Source organism: Nansenia antarctica (genome assembly GCF_963989245.1).
Source record: "Nansenia antarctica genome assembly, chromosome: 5".
Taxonomy (NCBI): domain Eukaryota; kingdom Metazoa; phylum Chordata; class Actinopteri; order Argentiniformes; family Microstomatidae; genus Nansenia; species Nansenia antarctica.
The window spans coordinates 8,714,807-8,725,247 of NC_137690.1; the positions used below are offsets into that span (position 1 = coordinate 8,714,807).

The 10,441-nt window shown below is 48.0% G+C and overlaps 1 protein-coding gene across 1 annotated transcript; it reads left to right on the top strand.

Annotated features, from left to right (window-relative positions):
- Window positions 1-356: 356 nt before the first annotated feature.
- Window positions 357-9,518, top strand: cyp1d1 (cytochrome P450, family 1, subfamily D, polypeptide 1; the record flags this gene model as incomplete). Its single annotated transcript, XM_080530540.1, has 6 exons — window positions 357-1,229; window positions 2,805-2,928; window positions 5,476-5,565; window positions 7,798-7,921; window positions 8,768-8,854; window positions 9,236-9,518. The coding sequence occupies 6 exons, from the start codon at window positions 357-359 to the stop codon at window positions 9,516-9,518; spliced, it is 1,581 nt and encodes a 526-aa protein (XP_080386666.1).
- Window positions 9,519-10,441: the final 923 nt, after the last annotated feature.

A 10,441-nucleotide genomic window follows, 5' to 3' on the forward strand; every position in this document is an offset into this window, starting at 1 on the left:
TTACAACGAATTAATGTTTGGTAATTGTTAACAAAAAAACTGTTTACAGTTTGGCTACCAAATGCGTTCAGTTTCTGTAAAATAATTAGTAAACCGTTCAGCTGTTTGTAAACAGCAGTATTCTGAAAAGCAGGTGAACAAATTATATGTTTTCTTTCTTCCTTATTTTCTTTCTATTTCTTAGTTAAGCCTGTTTGACAATGTGATTAGTCTAATCATTTCTTGTGTTTCTTTCTAATTCTACATTATTCTTCCAACAACAGTCATCTCAGACTATATTCCCCCCACCCTCTCCTTCTGGTTCTGGCTCTGTGACTTGTGTTTCTGTCCTGGCTGTGGAGCTCTCTGCCCGCAGTATGAGGCTGACATTCAGGATATTCCCCAAGGATGGCCCCTGTGTGTCTTTGTCTGCCGTCACCGTGGCTCTCTGTGTCCTGACCCTCCTCCTGGTGGCCCTCTGGGGCCGGAGGCGAGAGGGCAGCAGAGGCCACCGGCACCCCAAGGCCAACCTCCCCCCGGGCCCCACACCCTGGCCCCTGGTGGGCAACCTGCTCCAGATGGGGGACCAGATCCACCTGTCTCTGACGCGGCTGCGGCTGAAGTACGGAGACGTGTTCCAGATGAGGATGGGCTCCCTGGTGGTGGTGGTGCTGAGCGGCTACGCCACCATCAGGCAGGCGCTGGTGCGGCAGGGCGAGGCCTTCGCCGGGCGGCCCGACCTCTTCACCTTCTCCGCCGTGGCCAACGGCACCAGCATGACCTTCAGCGAGAAGTACGGCGCCGCCTGGGTGCTCCACAAGAAGCTCTGCAAGAAGGCCCTCAGGTCCTTCTCCCAGGCCGAGCCGCGGGGCTCCGGCGCCACCTGTCTGCTGGAGGAGCACGTGTGCGCGGAGGCGGCCGGGATGGTGGAGGCGATACGGCAGCGCTCTGAGGGGAGCGAGGGGGGCCCTGGCCTGGACCCCGTGGTGCCCCTGGTGACCTCGGTGGCCAACGTGGTGTGCGCCCTGTGCTTCGGCAAGAGGTACGACTACAACGACAAGGAGTTCCTCTCCATCGTGCACATCAACAACGAGGTGCTGCGGATCTTCGCGGCGGGGAACGTGGCGGACTTCTTCCCCGTTTTCCGCTACTTGCCGAGTCCCTCGCTCCGGAAGATGGTCCAGCACATCCAGAGGCTGAACGGCTTCATGGAAAGGAACATCGAGGAGCACATCAACACCTTTGATAAGGTACGTCCCAGGTGTACAGTGGAAGTGTAGTGGGGTAATAATTGTTATGTAGATATTCATATGCTTGTATAATTCTTCTCTCTGATTCATATGGTAAATAGAATAAATGATGAATCAAAACAGAGGAACATAATACATCCTTATAGTATGTTACTGATGAGGCAAGAGTAGGATGTGGGGCTAGTGCATAGTTTTGTCCAGTGGAGGCTGGAGCGTTGACACCGTTCCTCATTCCATTCCATGTCTTACAATGAGCCTATCCTCCAAATTCTACCTCCACCAGCCTCCCCTGAGCTAAAGGCTCAAGATTAAGTTTCCTGTATAACAAGTGTAACAGCATAGTTTCTTTTCTTTTGGAGAGGAATCCCAACTCTCAGTGCTGCAGGGATAGACAGTGTATGGAGGGGAGAAAGGAGGGATGGAAACAGAGGAGAGGTTTAATTCCTGGACTGTCCTCTGTTTCCATCCGTCCATTCCATGTAGAAAATTATAATGCACTGAGCATCTCCAAAACTGCAGGTTTTCTAGAATCTGATGTGCAAATTCATTGTCACATCCAGTGAAATGTCCATACTTCTTGGAAAGCATATTCTTTTGCCTGGATATGTTGTCGTTAAGATTTTTGCCTCATATTTCATATTACATATGACAGGAGAGAATACACAGACAACGTTCTGTTATTATTATAATTATGGTCACAGTCTCTTTCAGTGAAATGCCAACGATAACAAACATGTTCATTGGGAAGCTGGGCCAGACCTGGGTTATATCAACTGAGCGGGCTAAAGTGGGGCATTGTTCGAGCGCACGGTGGCTAAAATTGTTCGCACGCACGCCTTTAATTAGGAATTACCAATGTGGTGGAACATACATGCCCACATGTTTTTTAGGAGATGCTGTTGCTTCGGCTACTTTTACATTTTTATGCCATTTAGCAGACACCTTTATCCAAACCGACTTACAACAAATACATTAGTCTAAGTAAGTGAATCAGCATCAATGTGTCAGTCATTGCAAGAAAAGTCATCTCTTCTTGGGCCAGGGGCCATTGGCAGTCATAAAGCTAGAAGGAAGATTTTTTATTTTTAATATACAGTAGAGAAACTGAACAGGGGGGGTAGAGGGGGTGGAGAGGATTCAGGAGGGACAGTTACTGTGTACCCTGAAGAGATGGGTCTTCAGTCTATGGCAGAAGATAGGCTACTTGCACTTAGTTTCAACCCACAGTTCAATGACCAGATAAGATGATTGATGCTGGCAGTTAACAGTTCAGGTTTGTGGAAAAGGTTTTAGAATAACAAATTATCCCAAAACAATCATTGTATTTTTCTTATCACTTTATAGCTTTTAGTTAACACATATCAGTGCTATTTTATACCAGCTGTTTTGGAGTGTTAAACATATTGCTTGGCTGCTGTTTTAGTGTGCTCAACATATTGCTTGGCTGCTGTTTTAGTGTGTTCAACATATTGCCTGACTGCTGTGTTAAGAGTGTCCCTGAATTGGGACTGTTTTATAAAGTTTCTTCACCAAATAGCTCATGCATCTGAATGGTCTAACTCTGATTGGTTCCAGGACTGTATCCGTGACATCACAGACACTCTGATAGCCCAGTGTGAGGACAGGCAGGAGGACGAGAACACAGCGATGCTGTCCAACTCCCAGATCATACACACTGTCATAGACATCTTTGGAGCAGGTGAGAGACTTTATCTGAATGTCTGCCTACTGCTCGCACGCACATAAGCACGCACGCACACACGCACACACACACACACACACACACACACACACACACACACGCACACACACACACACACACACACACACACACACGCGGACAGCTAAGCAGGCTTCGACGCCTTAAGAACGGCGTCCCTCAGGGATCGGTCCTGGCCCCCCTCCTCTATAATATCTATACCTATGACCTGCCCAACACACTCTCGCGGAAGTACGCCTACGCAGACGACCTCGCAGTGGTGTACTCTGCTGGAAATTGGCAGTCTGTGGAGGGGATTCTGAGCCAGGACATGCAGACACTAGTGGCATACTTCCGGAAATGGAGATTGAAGCTTAGCGAGGCAAAGACGGTGTCGGCTGCCTTCCACCTTAACAACAGGGAGGCTAAACGTGAGCTTAGAGTACACCTAGATGGAACTCCCCTGCCATGTTCCGCTGAGCCAATCTATCTCGGCGTGACATTGGACAGGACGCTCACGTTTCGCCGACACCTCGAGTCACTGCGCAAGAAGTTAACAGCTCGTGTGGCGTTGATGAGGCGACTGGTTGGCTCGGGCTGGGGCGCCGGCGCAAGGACCTTGCGCACGGCAGCCCTAGCCCTCGTTTATTCAACTAGTGAATACTGCGCCCCAGTATGGTGTCGCAGTGCCCACACCCGCCTCATCGACTCGCCTATAAACGAAGCCTTGCGCATTGTGACAGGATGCCTGCGTCCTACCCCCGTGGACAACCTTCCCATCCTAGCAGGCATCCAGCCCGCAGGCCTCCGCCGCATGGGAGCCACAGCACGTCTCGCCTGCCGGGCCGCGGAGCTTAATAACCATCTGCTCCATGATAGGCTCACTATAACAGCGGAGCCCTCCCGGCGTCTCAAGTCGAGACACCCATTTGTGCCTGCCGCACAGGATCTCAGGCAGCAATGCAGAGATCTCAACATCAGTGCGGCAGGATGGGCGGATTATATGTGGCGCGCGGAGTGGGAGGCTAACACCTCCAAACTCCGCGACCACATCCCAGTTGCCGGCGCTGAGCCCCTCGGGATGGACTTGCCAAGGCTATCCTGGGTGAGGCTCAATCGTCTCCGGACCGGCGTCGGGCGTTTCCGCTCATCAATGCACAGATGGGGCTTGGCCCCAAATGCGTCGTGCGAGTGTGGCGCAGAGGACCAAACCGCAGACCATATTATCCTGGATTGCCCGGTGTACCACCCACCCAACGGGATGCATGGTCTGTCGGTATTAGATGACGAGACGATGACGTGGCTTCTGGAGGGGTGTCCAGAAATATAGCCCGGGTGAGCCCCTCAACCAGGTCTCTGGGTGGTAAAAGGGTAGCCCCTCGGCCCCGAGCCTGGTGGAGTGGAGAGGAAAAACAACTACCCATACGCCGAAGAAGAACACACACGTTGTGTGACGTTGCTGCTCGCCTCAGTGTTTAGACCTGAGACACCTCCTCTGCTGCACTCTGTCTCCAGTAGCGTTAGTGGTGGTCCCCTCTCTGTCTCCAGTAACGTTAGTGGTGGTCCCCTCTCTGTCTCCATTAACGTTAGTGGTGGTCCCCTCTCTGTCTCCAGTAGCGTTAGTGGTGGTCCCCTCTCTGTCTCCAGTAATGTTAGTGGTGGTCCCCTCTCTGTCCCCTCTCTGTTTCCCTGGGTCTGAATCTTGCCGTTCTATAAACAAACTTTTTTCAATTCAATGTATCCTCCTAAGAGAGAGAGATGGGATTGTGATTAGGCTGCTTGGCTCAGCGGCAAATTGCAACATTGTGTTACGATTGTCCCCAGGTAATTCTAACACTGAGTTACATTCGCCCACAACCATTTTCATGTCAATTTGTAGCCAACAAAACAGTCATCATAATGATACAAGGATTAGGATTCATAAACATTAACCTTGACAGACAGCAGAAGAAAATACTGTATCTCAAAAGTGACTTTCCTACCTCGATGTTTGTGTAGAAATCCTGCAGAAGGATTGCTTGATTTTTGTTAGAGACGGAGAAAACAGCTGAGCTTGTGCAGAACGAGTGTCAGCACTCTAGTTTGTTTCTGACAAGACAATAGTACCTTTTAGTACTTTTAAAAGTTATCATTCAGAGCCAAAAAGGCCAAAAATAACAAATAAAATGGGCCAACAAAAACAAAACAGTAAACAAAGCATAACATCAATGTAAAGTTGCAAGCCATTTAGAGGGTGTTGCAATTGACCCCTGTTACATTTGTCCCTGGTCTCCACTACCCCTTCATCTGATACATTTCTTCTTCCCACAATTATTGTTTGTTTGTTATGTTTTATGTGTATCATCATAATGATGATGATAATAATAATTGAAAGTGATCATGTTATACTATATATGCCATTTAGCTGACGCTTTTATCCAAAGCAACTTACATTGCAGTGAGTGCATAGAGTTTTCAGTATGGTCCCAGCAGGAATCACACCCACAACCTAAGCATTGTCAACGCAATGCTCTACCAGCTGAGAAAGTATGTTTTTTGCTATGGCAGGATTTGATACCATCATAGCTGGTCTGCAATGGAGTCTCTTGTACCTCATCAAGTTTCCTGACATCCAGGCCAGAATGCACCAGGAGATCGGTAGGTTACTGTACATCCTATAACAACACTTCCTATTTCCTGTTTGAACGAACGACACTTCCTCTGTAAGCACCTGTGATGTGCCTCTCTAATGGTAGTTGTCTCTCTACCCCCCAGTAGGGGTGGGAATCGCAAGGTAACTCACATATCGATAACCATACAATATTTTGCCCCCGATACCGATAGTATCACGGTACAGCGATTCTGCGATAATCGATACATTGTAAGACAATTCATCAATGATACATCACGATATCTGTGTAAACTGAAGAAAAAATACCACTATAAAGGCAGAAAGCAGGAATTATGTTTTTTATTCATTCACTTTCTTGTCGCTGGTTGTGAACAATGAAACAAACAATGAATTAGATCTAGCCTACATCTTTCTTACTCTTAACTTATGTCTCTAACATACACACACACTGACTGCAACTTGTCCATGTGTGCCTGTCATCATTCATACAAAATAAAGTGCCAAAAGGCTGAACTGCCCAGAAAGCAGGAGTTCAAATGTTTAAAGGAAGGACTACATACAACGCTGGAATAGTCGTTTCAGTTCAATATTTTCGACACAGTATTTGGGGGGCCCTCAGTCGTGTCATTCTACCTGTTAATGAGATACATTTCGGAAGAATCCATTCTGATAGAGTCAAGCTAATACAATAAAGAGACTCAGCGTTGTGCATGTAACAGTAATGCTTGGTTTCAAATGGTAAATGGACTACACTTATATAGTGCCTTATTCCAAAGTGCTTTACGATGGCCTCTCATTCATACACACATTCACAGCAAGCTACCATGCAAGGTGCCTACCCGCTCATTGGGAGCAGTTTGGGGTTCAGTGTCTTGCCCAAGGACACCTCGACACATGGACAGGAGGAGCCAGGGATCGAACTACTGACCATGCGATCATTAGACACCGGCTCTACCTCCTGAGCCACAGCCGGCGCAGGAACCAAACACAGACTGCTGGCTTGAGTTCCGCTAATCTTGCATTTTAATTCTCAAATGAGCCGTTCGAAACAAACTGTATGGATGTACAGCACAGACAAACTGTATTGATGCACAGCACATGCTAATGAGCTTCATACCTCTTCTGACGTTCTAATGAGCTGTGAGTGTTTCCCTCCCTTATTACCACCCAGAATGCGGGCTACTTTGATGGCGATGATCTAACTGTGCAGTTCCACATAATTATCTAATTTTTCAGAGACCGGCAGCCCCTCCAGCCCCTCCAACCCTCCAACTCTCCAACTCTCCCCGACTCCCCTCCCCAAACCTGACCTCTTTGTCCTCATTGGCCTCTTCGCTAGAAACCATCGCCTGCCCGGCTCGCCAGACTGACACACAAAAGGTCACTCGCTAATTCGCTGACGCCAGAGCAGTACAGTACTTTTGAAGTGGGCTGAGAAATCTGGTGCAGAACTGTTCAGAGGCACGTTGCATTTTCACACGCAGAGAGAGAGAGAAAGAGAGAGAGAAAGAGAGAGAAAGAGAGTGAGCAAGAGAGTGAGACAGAGAGAGAGAGAGAGCGAGAGAGAGAGAGAGAGACAGAGAGAGAGAGGGAGAGAAAGAGAGTGAGACAGAGAGAGAAAGTGAGCGAGAGACAGAGATAGCAAGAGAGAGACAGAGAGAGAAAGTGAGCGAGAGACAGACAGAGCAAGAGAGAGACAGAGAGAAGGAGAGGGTGAGCAAGAGAGAAAGAGAGTGAGACAAAGAGAAAGAGAGTGAGACAGTGAGAAAGAGAGAGAGACAGAGAGAAAGAGAGTGAGACAGTGAGAAAGAGAGTGAGACAGAGAGAAAGAGAGTGAGACAGTGAGAAAGAGAGAGAGACACAGCTCTCTCGGTCCAACAGAGGTTGGACTGAAGACAAGCACGAAGGGAATCTGCCGCACGCAAGGGAATTACCCAACATGCTGTACAGTAAGTCTCCCCATAGCACACGCATGGCGTTTACTCGCAACTTCACTAATAGCCCATTTGAGAATTAAAATGCAAGATTAGCGGAACACCAGCCAGCAGTCTCTGTATTTGGTTCTTGTCTCTCTGTTTTCAGATTGACCCTCTATTGGGTCTAATATACAGTACTTGACCTATACTCTTGTTTTGAAGTATTTTCTTTGTGATTGTTTTGACCTGTGTGTGTGTGTGTGTGTGTGTGTGTGTGTGTGTGTGTGTGCGTGCGTGTGTGTTTGCCCGCGTGTGTGTATCTTTGCCATGTGCCTGGTGTAGACGACCACATCGGCCCAGACAGGCCACCTCGGTTTGGGGACAAACCCAAGATGCCTTTCACCGAGGCCTTCCTCTATGAGGTGTTCCGTCATGCATCCTACGTTCCCTTCACGATACCACACTGGTGAGGCTTCATAAACACTTGTCCATCCTCACAACATTAGGACTGGGTTGGTGTAAGCTAGTGAAGTAAACAGCTGATGGAGCCAGAGCTTACACACCCTGCTGCCCGGCTAGCTAATCTCGTGCCCCACGTTGGGCGATTCAGTTTTTCACTGTTAAAAATATTCTGATACTACATGGGATTTGCGGTGGGTTAAAGTGTTCGAATTGGATCGTGTAGATACGTTGACCTTTAGTCCTCTATGACTATATGGTAGAACATGGCACTAACCCACGCTTAGATTGTGGCTTCAATTCCCGCTGCAACCATATACAGTATACTGAAAAGATGTATGCACTCAATGCAATGTAAGTCGTTTTGGATAAAAGCGTCAACGAAATGGCAGATCTGTGGAAAAGAGTGAGACACAGGCAGAAAATGTTGAATTGAATTGAATAGGGAACAACCTTCTAGAATGAAAGCCTGCAGGTGTAGACATATTTTTTTTTGTTGGGCCATTTAGTAGACGCCTTATTCTAAAGCGACTTACAATCAATACATTTGACTCAGTAAGTGAATCAACTATCCACTAATCATAGCAGGAAAATGTAATCTATGCTCAGGCCTGGGGCCATTGGCAGTCCTAATTTTTAAAAATGTATTAACAGATGTAGATGTCGATAGTAGGTAGGTAGATGTCTCAGGAGAAATAGTATAGGGGGGTAGTAGATGTAAGATGGGAAGTGATTCTGCAGTTCTGACAGTCGTGGGAAGTTTGTTCCACCAGCGGGGAGCCAGTATAGTGAAGAGACGTGACAAGGGCATCTAAACACCAAGCATCCCTCTCTCTTCTTCTTCTCCCTCCAGCACCACGGAAAACATCACACTGAATGGATACTTCATCCCTAAGGACACCTGTGTGTTCATCAACCAGTATCAGGTCAATCATGATGTGTGAGTGGTTAGGGTCAGGGTGTGTGTGTGTGTGTGTGTATGTGGGTTTGTGTGTGGGTGTGTGCCTTAGTGTCTGTCTTTGTCGGGTCATGGGCTCAGAGCCGTCCCTGGGCATTTGTGTGTGTGTGTGTGTGTGCACCCCAAATTTCTCTCTAGATGAATATATCTATCTAATAATTTGCTTAGACTAAGATACTCACAAGCATGCCTTTTAGGAGATTCCATTACATTATATTTAGAAATGTTAGCTCTCCCGATAAATGTACTTTTCTTCTGTTCAAATGTTTGCTCCAATGGCTACTACAGTATCTAGTGGCCAATTGGTTACTTCCTGATTGTATGTGTTTGGTTAATTAACATGTCTGTCTCCCTGGACAACAGAGACCAGTGGGGTGACCCGGAAACGTTCAGGCCGGAGAGATTCCTGGATGGGGCGGGGCGTCTCAACAAGGACCTGATCGAGAAGGTCATGATCTTCGGGATGGGGAAGAGGCGTTGCCTCGGCGACGGGTTCGCCCGCCTGGAGATGTTTGTGTTCCTGACCACTCTGCTCCACGGCCTCCGCATCGAGAGCGTTCCGGAACAGGAACTGGACCTCAGCACCGACTTCGGCCTCACCATGAAGCCCCGCCCATACCGGATCAGCGTCTCGCCGCGCCTCTAGATTCCGACGCACCCCCGTCGTAACCGTGTGGCGCCAATGCGTCTCTTCAAGGACTGGTTTGGCTGGGCACTTATAGCCCATCCAGCATAACATACCACAGAAACCATGGATACTCACTCAGACACCAAAACATAGTAACAACAACCGATACGCCCGGCGACGGAGTCATATTCTGTCTGTGGGGCGTAGATCTTGAAGCACTGTGTATTTTATGTGACGGCAATGCAGTGATTGCATCTCCTCACTGATCGACAAAGGGAAACGTACTGTGTAGACGTGTATCTAGAAGTCTTCTTTATCTAAAATTAAACTGTAGCTCTACTTTTATGTTTTATGTGCCATTTGATGTTATGATATCTGACTATCTATGCATTTCAATTCAAGTTGCCTTCATAGAGGATCATTGCCAGTGTCATTGTGATGGCTCGGGATGAATCCCTTCCACCATATTTAAAGCGTAACAATTTTTCAAACATGGTTTTAAAACCTCTAATCTGAAGTTATTAATTCTAGCTGGAGGCTGAGGGAGGGAGAGGGGGAGTGTTGTCTCAGATAAGTGATCGGAGCCTCTGGCGTCCCGCAGCGTTCATGCAGAGTTCAACCAAACCCCGCTGACACACTCCTCTCTCCCTTCCCCTTTCCGTTCGTCCTCCTCCTCCTCCTCCTCCTCCTCCTCCTCTTCCTCTGCCTCTTCCCCTGTTTCTCCTACTCTTTCTTCCTTCTCCCTTCATCTCCTCGTCCCCCTCTTCCCCCTCCCCTTGTCTGTAGCTCCAGGGTAGAACGGGATGATCACTAATACACTCTAATCTCTCTTTCTTTCTAAGTGGTTGCCAGTGCATTTCTGAACGACGGACAACAAATACTTAATAGAGTTTCCCCCAACTTTGTTTAACAAACCACCCACCCCCGACCCCCCCCCCCCC